Source organism: Neofelis nebulosa, chromosome 11 (genome assembly GCF_028018385.1).
Source record: "Neofelis nebulosa isolate mNeoNeb1 chromosome 11, mNeoNeb1.pri, whole genome shotgun sequence".
NCBI lineage: Eukaryota > Metazoa > Chordata > Mammalia > Carnivora > Felidae > Neofelis > Neofelis nebulosa.
This window is the reverse complement of record NC_080792.1, coordinates 41,805,256-41,822,247: the sequence shown is the minus strand read 5'-3', so window position 1 is coordinate 41,822,247 and position 16,992 is coordinate 41,805,256. Positions and strand designations below refer to the sequence as shown.

The following is a 16,992-nucleotide window of genomic DNA, read 5'->3' as shown; positions in this document are numbered from 1 at the left end:
TACTGTTACAGAATTATCACTTTGGGTGGGTTAATGAAGTCATTAACTTCCTTCATAACCTGTTTATGTCTTCATATAGCTTTCCTAGGGAATAAAAGGCTTGAAATGTTTTCCTTTATTCTAAGTAGTCTTACTTTTCAGTGATTTCAGTTTTATCTACTAGAGCGAGTCTGACCTATTTATTACTGTCATCCAAATGACTAAAACTATAAGATAGCTATTATCTGCTTGTTTCAGCTCTACTGGGTAATTGAGGCGATTGTTAAGCCTACTGACTGTGTAACAGTTACTCTGAGCTTCCATTTTTAGCTCCTACAAAATAAAAGTTATAGGAATCTATTCCAGAAATATGATAAGAAAGCATATTGGGGATACTTTCAATCTAAATGGCAAATTCCGAATAACAGACGTACTTTTAATTACCGTGTTGACATTTCCTGTTTTGCTATAGCATGTACTTGCCCATCATGAGTAGATTGGTCTACGCTCTAATGAAAATGCATTTTTATAGCTTAGAAGAATCTTCCTACGCAGTTATAATTATAAATGTGACTTGAGGATAAATTAAAATTACTTTTATTTTTCCTGTGTAAATTATAATATAAAATGACTTGGTTAAAAATCTATTTACAATATGAACCTCAGTTTGAGCATTGTGAGAACTGGATCCTTCTGTAATCAAGTCAACTTTAAATCACCATGAGACGTCATAAAGCGTAAAGAGTTATTCTGAAATGTCTTTATTTTAATACTCATTTCCCAAGCTGCCAAATCAGTTGGAAGTCACTCCTAAAAGGATAATGTACAAAAATGGGAAAGAAGCATTATTTCCCCTTGTTACTTTCTTAGTCTGAGTAGCTATAATAAAGGTAAGGGCAGCAATAATAAAGGATCAATATGGGAAATGATTTTAGGCTGAAGTACAAAACTTCAGGAATCCAGGTGAATTCGAAAATATTCAGTAGAAAGCAAACCTAAGATTATTAAGAGTTCTCTGTACTTAGGAGGAATCTCTGGCCACAGAAAGAGTGGAAGAGAGGTGGAAGCTAACCCCCGGCCCACTGACAAGGCTGCCTTGCACAACTCAACGCCAACAGGCTCTGGTCTCACACACCTACTCGCCTCTGTGGCTTGCATGGGCGATGACATGGCAAGTGTGGGTCTCCTCAAACCACGCCTATAAAATACAACCAGGGCAACTGTATGATTTTTGGAACAAACTTGCTAGTAAGGAAAGAAGTGTATGAAAAGAAGCTTGAATTAAAATCAAGTGAAAGATTGGTTTGAATAGTCCTTCTGAAGATGTAACATGAGTTCCGCCATGAACTCAAGTTCATGTAGCACTTTTAGAATAGTAGCTCAGAAGCACTTTTAGAGTACTGCTTAGGATAAATGGTCACAGTAATAAACAGTAATTGAGCAAATTACTTGTTGAATCAACAGTGAGGAATACCGTACAAATGTGTCCTCACATGCTGGGAGCCCTTGCAGATTTTATTTTTGGAAGTTAGCTCTCCTTAATATACCCACTTGCTCTTTCGGAGAGACTCCTTCCTCATACTTGGGAACCAAGTGGTCATTTTCCTTCAAGAGTAACCACCTCCTGCTATTGCTACTCAGGTTCCAGGAGAGGACACTGCTTTTCCTGTATCACCTTTCCAAAGTGTGTCTAGAGGCTCTCCACTAATTTCCCAGAACACCACTGAGAACAGCCTTGACTTTTTGGTCATTTAAAAAGACTGCTGGAGACTTGGGGATACTAGACAATTGAAGTCAAGAATAACATAAAAAAAAAAACAAAAACAAAAGAAAAACAAAAACAAAAAACTATGATACTGCATTGCTGCTCAGAAAAAGAGCCGTCCCAGAATCCCTGTCTGCCTCCTTCTTCTCCTGTCTTTCCATGGCAAGTACATTTCCCCCATGGAAATTCTCCAAGCAGCTAAGAGAACCTCAAGTCTAGACCAGAATGACCCTGGCCCACCAGGCAGAGAAGTCTCCCCTTCACCTTTTCTATGCTGGGTCTGTCAGTGTCAGGTCACTCTAGAATTCATTTCTACCCAGAGTGATTGGCAGAGGGACTACACATGCCCTTGAGGAGAAAACTTACTCCCATCCACAGGGGTGTAGCTTTTCACTATATCCTTGGCAGCAATCATACAAAAATTGGACCTTTGTACATTTCCCAAATTCAGAATTGTCCAATATAAGTAACACCATGACGATCATCCAATCCAGACAGAATGTGCCAGGCTCAGAGAGGCTCCTTTTAGGAGCGCCTGGGTGGCTCAGGCAGTTGAGTGACCGACTCTAGGTTTGGGCCCAGGTCGAATCTCACGGTTCCAGGGTGTGAGCCCTTCGTCAACCTCCACCATGCTGATAGGGTGGGGTCTGCTTGGGATTCTCTCCCCCCTCACCCTCTTTCTCTGCTCCTCCCCCACTCGCACTCTCTCTCAAAATAAATAAGTAAACATTAAAAAAATTTAAAGAAAGAAAGTGTCCTTTCAGTCTCTCCTTATTAATTAATGATTCAAGAACTATTATAAGAGTTTCAGCAAATCTTCTCCCACTAAAATCTTGAGACACCCTTACAAACATCTTCTGCGCATGGGCCTTTTTAAGGCAGGGAAGTGGTCTTCCAGTGACTTCTCACTGGGCTGGAAGGAATGGTGATTTCCCCTGAGAAAACAAAACTCCATTGTATGGGTAATAACTCCCTCCAGGAACCGGATAAAAGCAATGTAACAAAGCTCTGGTACAAGGTGAAATTTTAGTCCCTCTCATCCATCGTGGAATCATCCCATGATTCTTCACTTCCCTTTACTTCAGAGTGCAACTCTCCTCCCAGCGGGTGAGGCTGTCGTCTCTCCTGGACATTCTCATGTTCCTAAGAGCTCATTGTGCGCATCTGTCTGTTCAAAGGACATTGCTCAAGCATGAAGGTTTACAGGTGTGAGTGGGCTGACATCCAGATCTCCTGTGTCATTTATCTCCACGTCATCCTCTGATTCACTGCCCCATCAGCCTTCTTTTCTCCCACACGTTTGAGAGGACGGTTCCTCAACCACAGCTCGGGGAAGCAGCATATCCCCCAGCTCAAGTGCCTATCATCTAGCTCACAACTAGAAAACTGCTTTTCCCACCAGTTCCCTATATGGGCAGTAAATTATTTCTTCAACATGTATTGATTTATTGTTATTAATTCATTTTATTGATCATCAATGATCCATTCGTTATTTTTATTTGCTCAAGATTTATTATTCTTGATTTGTCTCTTCTTTTCAGCCTGCCCGGTTTCTCAAGCCCTCTGTCACTAGATGAGGTCTTCCACCAATGAGCTATTCAGTGTTTGCTAAATTGTTCAGCCAGTGCCCCCATTCTTTCTTTGCATTCCTTTCAAGCCTCCTATTTGTTTGCCTTTCAATGTTATAAGCTGCACAATTTCCTAAATGGTAAGCCATAGTTTTTGTTTCTTTGTTTTGTTAAGTTGGCTCCACACTCAGCGTGAAGCCCAACATGGGGCCTCGAACTCATTACCCTGAGATCAAGACCTGAGCTGAGATCAAGCATCGGACCCTTAGCCAGCTGAGCCACCCAGGTGCCCCTGGTAAGCTGTAGTCTTAACGTGCATGTATCTATGTAAGATTATACCAGAATCTTACTCCTCTAAACAACTCTAATGCAATGGTCCTCCCTGAATATTTACAAAGATGTAAACAAAAAGACTGAAGAGCTAGTAATATTTCTAGTAGGTATGTGAGCGTGTATCACGAAAGCTATTTTGTTGTCACTTTCCACTAACTTTGTTTTTTAAGTTTGTTTGTTTGTTTATATAATCTCTGCATCCAATGTGGGGCTCATGCTCATGACTCTGAGATCAAGAGTCGCAGGCTTTTCCAGCTAAGCCATCCAGGCACCCCCTACTTTCGACTAACTTTGCCAGTGTTCCTTATTTTTTAATATTTTTATTTATTTAAATTTTTCTTAATGTTTTCTATTTATTTTTGAGAGAGAGGAAGAGATAACGAGTGAGAGGAGGAAGGGTAGAGAGAGATGGAGATACAGAATCCGAAGCAGTCTCCAGGCTCTGAGCTGTCAGCACACTGAGCCCCCCAGGTGCCCCTGCAGTATTCTTTACATGTTCAATAAAACTGGCTGTCTCTCCCAGATTACAAGTTCTATTCATATGGTGGTCGGAGAAAGGTCTAATCTGAACTATAATATGTCCCTTTTAAACAAGAATCTTTGGCCAAAATCTCCCTGCTAGGCCCTCAAAGTAGTATTTTTTTACAAGTCTCAGAATAAATGATTCCAAACTCAGAGGCATCCATAAGAACTTTATTTATTTCCTATTCAAGAGAACATTTAGGTAGCAATCAGATATTATCTGGAACAACTTTTCAGCATCTAATGATGAGTTATCTGACCTCAGCTGCTGTACTGTTCCGAAGTCTAGGCAGAGCCTGGAGACCGCTGTCTCCCACACTCCTCTCATCCAGAATGGGTAGACAAAAAGAAATTGGGGAGGAACAAGCACTATGGATATGGCTTGGACATCTTTTATCCTTTACGATGACCTGCCTTTTTGTAATATTTCTAAGGTAATTGACACCAGTGTCACCCAATCTCACGTGTTCCTTTCTCATTTGGTACAATGAGATTCAGGTATTCTCTCTCCAGAGATACTGGTAATTGATAAGCACACACAAGTTCTTATGACAAAACGAAAGACAAAGGATATATTGTTTTCTGCCATGGCAGAAACATATAAATGATTCCCTGAGAATAAGGTGGCCTGAGCCTTGCTGCACCAGGCTCTCCCATGACAGTCTTCAAAATTCATCTGTTTATAGAAGGAAGTACTGTGTTATGGCAGTTGGCCAGGAATATGCCAGGTCCCCCTCCCCCCAAGTTTGTTCAAAGGCCTCGAGTTTTTTCCTCCCCTTCGTTCCCTCTTTTAATTTTGAACAAATGGGAACAGTGGTCTTTAGGTCACAGTAGATCTTTGTACTTGGCTATTGTTGAGGCAAAATGAAAGAGACTGTTTTGACAACAGCATTATATTAATAAAATGAAGAAGAACACCTCAAAAATAACAAGAATTCAAGGGGTGACTGGTTCTTTCAGTCAGTAGAACAAGTGACTCTTGAGCTCAAGGCTGTAAGGTCAAGTCCCATGTTGGGTATAGAGATGACTTTAAAAAATAAATAAATAAAAAGGAAACAAAAGACGAAAATTTAAGTCAGCATGACCTGGGTATTCTAGCTCCATTTGTTTAGAGATTCTAAGTAAAGTTATAAATTGTTTGTTTTCAACATAATTGTCCTGGGGTAAGCCTATTTGGTTTTAGAATCTCTGGCTTTTCCATCTTGTGAAAACATACAATTCTACGAAAGTTTTTTCCTTCCCATTTGATCCAACTATGTGATTGATCTATATACCTGAGTAGGTCCCAATTTACCTCACCCAGATGGTCAAACATGATGCTTCTGGAACCTTTTATTTTTCTTTATTGGGGTACAATTTACATAGAGTACAATTCATAGACCTCAAATGGACACTTCAATAAGTCTTGACAAATGTATATATATACTGGTGTTACCATCATTCAAATCAAGATATAGAACATTTTTTTGGGGGGCGCCTGGGTGTCTCTGTCAGTTGGGTGTCCACCTCTTTTTTTCAGCTCAGGTCATGATCTCACGGTTCCTGGGTTACAGCCCCACATCAGGTTCTGCACTGCCTGCCTGGGATTCTCTCTCTCTCCCTCTCTCTCTGTCTCTGTCCTTCTCTCTCTGCTCCTCCTGCATGCTCTCTCTCTCTCTCTCTCAAAATTAAAAACAACAATAAAAAAAATTAAAAAGAAAAAGAAAAAGAAAAATGTTTTGACCCAAGTCAATACCTATCCCCATGATGAGGCAACCGCATTCTGCTTTCAATCATTAAGTAATTTTGACTTCCTTGTAATGTCACATAAATGGAATGACATGCTGCATTACCATCACACACAGTTATCTATTACTTCATCACTTTTTATCTATTGGACATCACTTTTGCAATATTCCACAATTTAGTGGTTTAAAACAAGAACTCATGATCTCACAGTTTCTACAGAATGCAGGCATGGCTTAGCTAGCTGTCTCTGGCTCAGGCACTCGCAAAAAGGTGTTTAGTTGACATTGCTATCATCTCAAGGCTCCACAGGATCTGTTTCTTAGTTCACTTATGTGACTTTTGATAAGCTTCCTTTGAGACATCAGTTCCTTGCCACATGGTCCTCTCTAGGGAGAAGCTTCCTTCAGAGCAAGCAAGAAAGATCAGGTAACCAAAGTGGATGTCACACACAGTCTGTTTGTAATCTAGTGTCGGAAGTGATCTTTTACCTCTGCCTAATTATGTTGGCTAGAAGTAAGTCACCAGAGATACTCTAAAGTCAACAGAAGATGATTACATAAGGGCCTGAATACTGGGAGGCAGAGATCTTTGGATGCCATCTTCTAGGTTTTTGTGTCTAGGCTTTTGTGTCCTTGTTCATCCTACTAATAATTAGAATAATGATTTGTTTTACTTAAAATATAAAAACTTTCACAGACAGGTGTTAGAGTGTTAATGTTGTCTTCTCTCTTTGATGGTTTATACTATCAGAATAAAAAAGAGTTGATAAGCATTTTGTTTATTTAACTCGAGTTTATATCCTACCCACTTTCAAAAAGGCTTATCAAGGGGAGCCTGGGTGGCTTGGTCGGTTAAGCGTCCGACTTCGGCTCAGGTCACGATCTCACGTTCTGTGAGTTCGAGCCCCGCGTCAGGCTCTGTGCTGACAGCTCAGAGCCTGGAGCCTGTTTCAGATTCTGTGTCTCCCTCTCTCTCTGCCCCTCCCCTGTTCGTGCTCTGTCTCTCTCTGTCTCAAAAATAAAAGTTAAAAAAAATTAATAAAAAAAAATTATTAAAAAAAAATGAAAAGGCTTATTAAATTATATAAAGCAGATAAAAATAATCAGGTATCAATAAAGCAATTGAGGTGGGTTATTTACTATCATCGAGTCATGGATTTTGCTTATTAACTTCCTGGATATTCAGGCAAAGTATGATACTTTTAATTTTGGAGTTACATGGCTCTCATTATGCAATAAAAGAGAATACAAAAGTTCATCCATAGTGTTAAACTTTATCTTAACTTTGTATTAGAATGTTAAGAGAACCATTAGGTGAAAGCAATGAATCTAGTTTTCAAATATGCTTCTTCAAAAACGTACAGCATTATTTGAACATGATATCCTAATATAGAACATATTCAAATGCAAACGGAATTTATATGTAATTTCTGTCCTATCTCAAATGGGATGACTTTTGAATGTAGGGCCATCCTTCTCTACAATATTACCCATTAGCACAGGGAGCCCTGGATCATATCAAGACATCTGCCGGGAAGCCATTCAGTTCATCCTTTCTTTAGAGGGTCAACTTTACAAGGCTTAGTAAGACTTCCTTTAAAGGAAAAATGGTAAAATGACTAAAAAACAAATGATGGAATGTTGCCATCTTAAATTTCCTATACAAATGCTGAGATTCAGGGAGGAACTTTGTCTAAATTACAAGAGACTAGAAATTGCCAAAAATATTATTGACAACTTTACTAAAGAAACTCGTATTGAAAAATCAAAAGGGAACTTCCTTAGGAATTCAGTTTCAGGTGAAGACAAATGATACAAATCCAAGCATCAGAAGAGTCCCAGGATTAAGACACAGACCTATGCATTTGTCAGCTAAAGACATGTTATCAGGACCACTTACCAGATTCATGGAGGTGTGGAGCTAAAACCAAACTAACCCAATCACTACATTCCAAGTTAGAAAGTTAGTTTTAAGTATTACTAATACTGAATTACCATTTCACTCATATTTAATTCATATAAAACCCTAGAACATTATACCTAAAAGTGGCTATACATTTAATCTAGTACAATTTCTCATTTTATTGAAGAAACATATACCCAAAGAGGGAGTTAGGTGACTTACCTTAAGATGAGAAGGCTTAGATAACACTCCAGAATTTTAGACCCCTATTCCTTTCTCTTAAAAAGCCTTATGGAGATAAATGAGTCAGCTAATCAAAACCAAAATGGTTGAAAGCAATAGTGTTGTTTTCTTTCTCTCCTGCTTAAACCTAAAATGTTTTGGCAAGGCTTAAATTATTATCATTCTTGGAAGAAATAGTATGCCCGGTTATAACTGTGGAAAACAAAACTGAATCTGCAAGTTAAGTCCTGTTCTGATTTCTAGGAAACTATCCAAATTCTTTTATTGTCCTGTAACTTATTTTCTGAAGCCTTATGTGCAATGAACTACATGGAGCTTTAAGAAATATTTTTATTATGTAGAAAATTTTAAAAATGATCTTTATATGCTTTCTATATGTTATGCAAAAAAAAAAAGGGAATTTAAATTAACTGATGTTTGGGGCGCCTGGGTGGTTCAGTTGGTTAAGCATCCAACTTTGGCTCAAGTCATGATCTCACAGTTCATGAGTTCGAGCCCCGCATCGGGCTCTGTGCTGACAACTCAGAGCCTGGAGCCTGCTTCAGATTCTGTGTCTCCCTCTCTCTCTGCCCCTGTCCCGCTCATGCTCTCTCTCTCTGTCTTAAAAATAAATAAAACATTAAAAAAATAAAAATAAATTGACTGATGTTTATTTTAAAAACTTTGTAAAAGGGAACATTAAAATATAATAATGTTAGATGCTGAATTTCTTTCTTGCTCCAATTCAGTCATTTACTGTGAATATAACATGTCATTGTAGGCTTGACATAGTAAGGCTGAGATTTAAGGCTTTTCTTCACGGTCAGCAAATCTTCAAAAATCCTAAAGCCTATGAGTTTTTTTTTTTTTTTTTTGTAAGTTTATTTATTTATTTCTGAGAGAGAGCATGAGCAGGGGAGGGACAGAGAGAGGGGGAGAGAGAGAATCCCAAGCAGGCTCCCTACTGTCAGTAGGGCTAAATGCAGGCCTCAGGCTCAGAAACAGTGAGATCATGACCTGAGCCAAAACCATGAGACACTTAACTGATTGAGCCACCCAGACGCCCCTATGAGCTTATTTTTCCTCTATATTTCATTCTATTAATTTCTCCCATTTGTAAATAGTAATGTTCATTATAAAATGGAAACATGGAAACATATAATGAAGAAATATTCCCACCATCCAGGGATTACCACTCAATATTTAAGTATATTACATATAATCGTATATTTATATGAATTTGGGATTATACTGATTTAGCAAATTATTCTACTTTTTCATTAACACTGTATTTTATGCCTGTCCTTATTTAATTAGTCTTCAAAATAAAATGATTGCATTATATTCCCTTATCATCATTGTGACAAAAATGACAGTAGCTACCATTTATTGATATATTCAGGAACCAAGCACTAAGATAGGATCTTTATGTATTTATTCCTATTTTGTCCCCATTTTGTATGTGAGGCATCTGAGGCTTGTGTGGCTTTCCAAGGTTACTCAGTTAGTATGAACAAAGCTACAGCTCGAATTCAGTCTTCCTGACTACAAAGTCGTGTCCATGATCATTATATCCATTATCCTCAATTGTGGTACATTGTATTATGGTAATATATTATAAATTATTTACTTTTTTATTATGGAGCAATTAGTTTATTTCCAATTATCCACGTATTTAATGTCACTGAGATAAACATCCTTGCATGTGTATGGGATCTTTGTGCCATCATCTTACTTCTTTAGGATAAATTCCTTTTATCTGATTTGACTGGTAATTTTGCATTGAAGCTTGTATGTTGACACCCACCCCCCACCACCTCCCACCTCTGGCTTTCTGAACTCATCATTCCGTATGAGATCCCCTCATGTTTTTGGCTCCTAGAAATTTTCCAGTTGGCCTCCTTCCCATGAAAACATTCCTTAGACTGAAAACTCTTGACTTTCCCCTTATGCCCCTCTCTTGTTTCATAGGCCCCTCTGAACGTCCTGGCCGTAATAATCACCCAGTGAACATCACCTGTCACCCTACCTGACAAGGCTCCCACACAATGGCATAGTGCTGCCAAATAGCTACCATGGACAGAGTCACCAGATGCATCTGCTGTTGACCTCTCTGGTACTATTGGTCTCTGGAGATTTGACAATTATTTTTGGAAAATGTACAATATAATGTGGACGCATCTTATTGGCCAGCCACATTTATGTAGCAAAATTAGTTTCATTTTTATTGAGCATTTACTAAATGTCCTGGTCCCGTGGTCCTATCCTAAGATTATGCCACCGGTTCACTCCAAATGGTGAGTAGGAATCATGGAGTAGAATACATTCTAAAACGGTTCATTTGCTCAAAGTGTGGAAGTTTACTAATCAGTGTGTTTCAACTCTTTGGTATAATTCCAGCACCTTGCTTAATGCATCTTATATGAAGAAAGAAGCTGAAAATACTTAAGTTTCATAAACCTCCAAACCATACATAGACCCAGTCAGTAAATCCTTATCAGTGGTTCTCAAACTTGAGAGGGTGTAAAAGTCGCCTAGAAAACTTCCTAAAATTGAAGTCTTCCATACTTCCTCCCTGTCCTCCTTGTGATTCTGATTCCGTAGTGGATCTTTATTTCAACAAACACCAAAGGTGATTGGATGCAGATGGTCTGTAAACCACACTCTAAAAAAAGTAATGCAAATATTTTCACAAGTTCACTCTAATCTTTGTCAACTGCAAAAGAAACAATATTCTGCTCTGTCCTCTCTCCTGTATCTTAACATAATAACTTAAAAAAAAAAGAGAGAGAGAGAGAGAGATGACTAGTAGAAACTCCATAGTTCTAACCTCTTACCTATGTCCAGATTTCCTGCCGGGGAATGAGGGTATAGTCACAGAGCTAAAGAGTGGCCCAAAACAGCCCTTACTTTTCCTTCCAACCAAGGACCACAATGAGATTCTTCTCCTGAGTCTCATATATAACAAGAATGTAAAACATACCAGATGGGTTTAAAAGTAGAGAGTATGTCCCAAAGCCACGACACAGTAATATTCCTCTATAAAATGTGTTTTTTAACAAAATCAGATCCAAGTGTTCCACTTACTACACTAGCTATCTGCAAAACACTAGTTTCCTTTTTATTTCCTGTTTTGTCAGCACTCTGTTGTTTTGTTTTACATGAAGACATTATGCTGTGTGTTTAATTTAAAATGCAGCTGGAGGATGCATTTATTTGCTCTGTTTTAAGAAGTTAAGCAGAAGTGACTTAAATCGTTCAACTATTGAGGTAGCAAGGGGCAGGGGGAAGGTGAGGACAGAGGACAGGAAAAACAGGATCTCACTTTTTAAGATTTCAGGGGTGCCTGGCTGGCTCAGTCAGTAAAGCATGCAATTTTTGATCTTGGGATCATGAGTTCAAGCCCCACACTGGGTGTAGAACTTACTTAAAAAAAAAAAGACACAGTAACTTATTAAGATTCCAGTCTGAGGACTGAAATCTAGACCCTGGGGAGAAGAAATAATAGAAGGCATATTAATGATTCCTAAAACCAAAAACCCAGAAGCATAGCTGACTTGCTATTTACTAAGCCTTGCCCACCATTGGCTGGATAGGTCTGTTCCTTATAACGGCAGGACAGTCCTCTCTATCTTATGTGTTATCTTCAGGCAACATTATCAGCTCACAGTGCAGTATAGTCATTGCCTCCCAGGCTCACAGCTGCACATGTCCTTTCCTTCCCTCAAAAGGTTTCCTTCTCATGGTGTTCTTGAGCACTGTGGTGCCCTGTTACAGAATGTTGTCCCACTCTAACTCAGAGGAATCGGAAGTTCTTAGATCTGCACCATTCCCTTGCCTTCTTGTTTCTCAAGGTACTTTTCAAGTCAAGGCCTGACTTTCAACCGTCACAAATAATTAACCTGGCTTTGGCAAACCCATAAGAATCATTTCTTGGATTTCTAAAATATAACTGACGTTTCGTTGCTTTTCCTCAGGAAGTTAGTGAGCAGTCCTTTAGAAAAACTAGTGTTAGAACATGCTGACAATGAAATGATGGTCACAACTAAGATTTGCACATTGGTCAATGAGTTTCACATTGAGAAAGAAATGGCTCTTTACACAAAGCTGCAGTCCAATCTCAGTCAGTACCTATGTGAATCCATTCATCCATTCATATAACAAACACACGGAAAGCCTACTTGTTCTATATGCTGGGCATACAGTGGTGAAGATGAGGAAAAACCTTTGAGGGTTACATTTCAGGGTAGTGTAGCTCGTTCTGAGGTCATGCAGTTGCTGGAGGCGGGAAGGAATTAGCTAACCTGAACCACAATGTACAGATAGGATCTGCCACTCCCAGGACCCCAAGGGGAGAAGCAGAAGGGATTCCAGAACCTCACCACCTCACTTTCTAAGTAGTGAATGCATATGTTTGATATTCTGTGTATTCGATGTCCAGTGTTGAAAAAAGAATTCAATGCAGAATCTAATATACATCACATCTCTAATGGAAAACCTATGTCAAGGGAAAGTTATTGTGGTGTGCTAAGAATCCGATAACTTAATTTGTAATCTTTCTTTTTTTTTTTTTTCCCTTTGTGACCTGGGCAATACAATTTGACTCATCAGAATGTATTGATGGCCAGAGTTTAATGTGCATACAAATGAGAACACCTTTCTTTGTCTTCAGTAAGCTTCGTATATGAGAACATACAGACACACATGCACACACACGTATGTGTGTTTGCACACACGCATACACACAAACATACATATGAACATACATATAAACCTAAAAATGAACCTTTTACAGCAATATGCTCTAGACACATAAATGTTGTATGACTAAAAAAAATGTCATATGCTAAAGAAGTGGTTTTTGAACTAGATCTTCTAAAAAGTACTTTTGCAACAAGGAAGTGGATAACAAGTAAATAAAGACACTGCAAAAGGAGACCGTATTATGAACAAGGCACAAAGAAGTGTGTGGGGTACAGGAAGATTGGTATTTGAATGTGATTTGCATTTCAAATTTATCCTCCAAAGCCACAGAGGGCCCTTAGGCAGGAGAATGCCATGGTCGCGTGTTCTTTCACAGGAGGTGGAAGGAGAGAAGGGGGAAGAGATGCGTGGCACAGTCACTGTTGGAGCTCAGTGGCACCAAGGATGGGAGCCGGGGTACTGGTGGGAAGAATGTATGAAGAGAGGAATGGAGGACAGTAGAGGTAGGGCACTCACACTCAAAACGCTTAGCAGGAGAGTAGCAGGAGCGTATCTTCACTCCCTAGAATTCTATAGTTCTTTTATGTCACCTGGAATTTTTTCACCTATATCAAGCACTTACCATGTGCCAGGTATCATGCGATGTGTTTTACAGGCATTGGACCATTCCATACCCACATCCACTCAATACTACACCCTATCTTGTCTTGTAGTAGAGTGGGTGGGTAGGGAGAGTAGCTAATTCATCTTGTACCGTCGCATACCAGCACACTCTGCATTAGAAGACTACACTGGGAAGGCATTAAATGACTGTATGCAAAGGAATGAATGAATAAACTTGTATTAAAACTTGTATTAAACTTGTATTAAAAATTCTCAGAAAGTTTGGCAGTTTGGAGGCAACATATAGGATGTGCTATGCAAATAAGATAAAAAAGGAATTGAGTTGGGGTGCCTGGGAGGCTCAGTCGGTCAAGCACCTGACTCTTAGTTTGGGCTTAGGTCACGACTGCACAGTTCATGAGTTCAAGCCCCGAGTCAAGCTCTGCACTGACAGCACAGAGCCTGCTTGGGATTCTCTCTATCCTTCTTTCTGTCCTTCCCCAACTTGCGCACATGCTCTTTCTCTCTAAATAAATTTAAAAATTAAAAAAAAAAATTAGGTAATGCTTTGCAGATGCTTCAGAAATCTTTGCAATGTATGTGCTAAAACATTGGATATAGAAGGCCCAGGCATCAGGTAATCATTATGAAGAGACATATTCTCAACTGGCAAACATTCTGAAGTAAAATAAAGCAAAACAGGCTTTCGATTATCCTGTTCGAATATGAAGTGAATATGGATTTTCGTGAATATGAAGTGGGGTTGTACATGTGATATATTTTAAATCACTTAGTATTACAGGAGTGCCTTTCAGGTGGACCACTCTGTATGAGTCTCATGCTTAAAAACCATTTTTTATTCAAATGTCTTACAGCCACCCTAGGAAAAGAGTTATTATCCCCCGTTTTATGATGAAATTAAAAAAAAAACACAGACACAGAGAAACTATGCAACTTAACCAATATCCCATAGCATCACAACCTTTAGAATAGCAAAATTATATACACGTGATAACCATGGACCAATGATCTCTCCACATCAAACTCTAAAATTCTAAAAAATGTAGAACACAATTCTAAAGAAGACACTTCTCAAAGTAAGACAAATACACTCTTATGAGCTCCTTTCAGACACATGATTAACAAACTCATACAATAATATTTTAAAATTACCTGATTTTCTTTATCGTACCCAGTAATATACAACACTGTGTGCATGCTTTATTTAAAGTAACTTTAAGAAATAGTATTTCTGACTGAACAATAAGAAAACTATTGAAAAGATAAATTCATTATGGAATAATTACCCAGTGTTAATCTTTAGGAATAATTGTCATAAGCCAACCTTGCGAATTTAAGATAGGCATATTCCTAACGATCATAGATAACAGAAATACATTTCAAATGTCCATGTGGTTAGTGTACTTAGAAAATTCACTGACTGAAATCAGCTGTGAAGCCTGGCCTGGAATTTGGTTGGCTGTTAAGTTTAATTTTGTCTTACTGTTTCAAAATATAAATAGTTTGGCCCACTCTACATTTGTTAAAAACTGTGACCTTAAAATGTGAAAAAAAAGACTTCTCAAACAGATAGACATAACTAGCCATTTCATCTAAAAAGTTATAAAATACTTATTCCTAGAGAGCTTTCATGATCCCTGTTCTGCAAAGCTTATTTCAAAATCCCTCACTATTTTGCATTTATAAACTGTGTCCTTGCATTAACGATATGAACTATAAACATGCTATTATATACCAAATAACCACATTCCAATTTTAAATATCCTTTTGTTAACACAGAATGTTGTATCTAATAAAAGCATGACATATTTTTACAGTTTTAATGGCAGAATTAAAGTTCCTTTGTTGAGGAAATAATGAAGCAATAACCAAGATACTTGAAACAATAACATCAACATGACATTAATTTCGAGAAAAACAGAGAATAATACACTTACATAAAACAAAAACAGAATAACTCGCTTTATAAAAGAAGAGAGATGGCTTTTTAAAATATTTAGACTCTCCAACCCAAGTAGAAATTTAAAAAATAAAGAGAAGAGAAAGAGAAGTAGAGAGAGAGAGAAACAGACACAGAGGGAAAGGGGGAGAGACAGAGAGAGAGAGACCAAAGACCAAGGCCTTGCAGAAATAAAAATACATTCTTAGAACAGTTTTTAAAACTAAATTTTCCTGACAAGGTTGGTAACAGAGAAATTTAGATTCAGTTCAGGATTTTGTATAGAATACAACCTAGAAACTAAAGTCCACCAGAATGGAATTGTATTAACAGTCAATGCCTGGTTGGGACTCTCCCTTTACCTTGAGAAAGGTAATGCTGTGAGAATAAAACATTATCAAGAATGCAATATACACGCTTCATAATGTTCAGGACAGCAACGGTTTTTGAGCACCACACAATTCATTAATTAGGTAAATGAATATAATGCTAAAGCAAGTTCTCTGAAATTTTCTATTAGGTTATATTTCAAGTAGCTTATGATATATACTTGAATTAATTACATTTTATTGCACTATAAGTTGGCTATTGACAGTATACCCAAATGTAAACAATCATGTGGACTTCCTTAATTTTTCTACCTGTAGATCTCCTTGGATGGAACACAACTAATTTATAACTTTGTAAAAATTGGGTAATTTGTATACTTATTTACAGCATTTTTCTGTAAATATGCATTTGGCTAAAGAGATCTCATCAAAATAAAGAAGGGGAAAACCCAAAACATAGCATCTTCTATTTTTAAAAAACCCTGGCTTCTATTTAAAAAAGTGGGGGTTCGTGGGGGGCTGGGGAACAGATAAAGCCACTGGCTTTTGTAGACTTATTAGAATCCACTCATCTCCTTATGCACGCTTCTGCTAGTGTCCTAAATTTGGGTTCCAAATGATCCAAAAATTCAAGCCCATCTTCTTCTTGTCGTTCACTGCAACAACCTATAGAACCAGCCACTGATCCTTTTCCTTCATAGTTATACGTAAGGACGTAGTCTTGAGCATGCTTATGATTGTCATCCTGATCACACAGTTGCACCTTCTGCCAGGGGAGAAACACAATATATTTTATTATTATTATTTTAAACACCAAAACTTACTAACATAAAAATAATTGCTTTGATTTACCTTTCATTGTTTAATTTTTAACCAGAGTGTGTCCTCTAATGGATTCCTACATATAAAAAATGCACATGATTGGTCTGTATCATAAATCACTCTATAAATTCACTCTATAGCATGTTTCTAAAAATCACATTTGTGGCAGCAAGTATCCTAGGGTTCACGTTACATAATCACGTCTGGAGTGAAATGCAAAATCCCATTAAACTGAACCCAAATGGTGGTGGGCTCAGATCTTTCCAGATATGCTTACTGACCATAAGGCTATAATTGCCTTGTAGCACACTTTTGGTTTCTAAGATACGATTTATCACATGGGAAATATTAACAAAGTCATGGGAAAAAAAATAATTTGAATGTCATCACACAGATAACTTTTGTATTTTAAAAATAAAATCACATAACCTGGGATAAAGATTCTTTTCAATTGTTCTTCTACCAAATAAATAAGACATTTCCTGTCCAGTAAGTAAGTAAGTAAATATCATCTAACATTATTTCAGTAAGAACTAAAAACCAAACAAAATGAGA

The 16,992-nt window shown here is 37.9% G+C and overlaps 1 protein-coding gene across 2 annotated transcripts in view; it reads right to left on the bottom strand.

Annotated features, from left to right (window-relative positions):
• Window positions 1–15,153: 15,153 nt before the first annotated feature.
• The window catches only part of DSC2 (desmocollin 2), a 36,574-nt gene continuing 34,735 nt past the window's right edge, over window positions 15,154–16,992 (bottom strand). The window contains exons 16-17 of one of the 2 annotated variants that reach the window (XM_058692441.1): window positions 16,468–16,513; window positions 16,270–16,381 (exon numbers count right to left, since the gene is read on the bottom strand). In XM_058692441.1, the coding sequence (XP_058548424.1) occupies window positions 16,478–16,513 (36 nt within the window). In that variant the 3' untranslated portion in view covers window positions 16,270–16,381; window positions 16,468–16,477. Of the gene's footprint in view, window positions 16,382–16,467; window positions 16,514–16,992 lie in introns of both variants that reach the window. The other variant, XM_058692440.1, reaches the window with a different exon arrangement.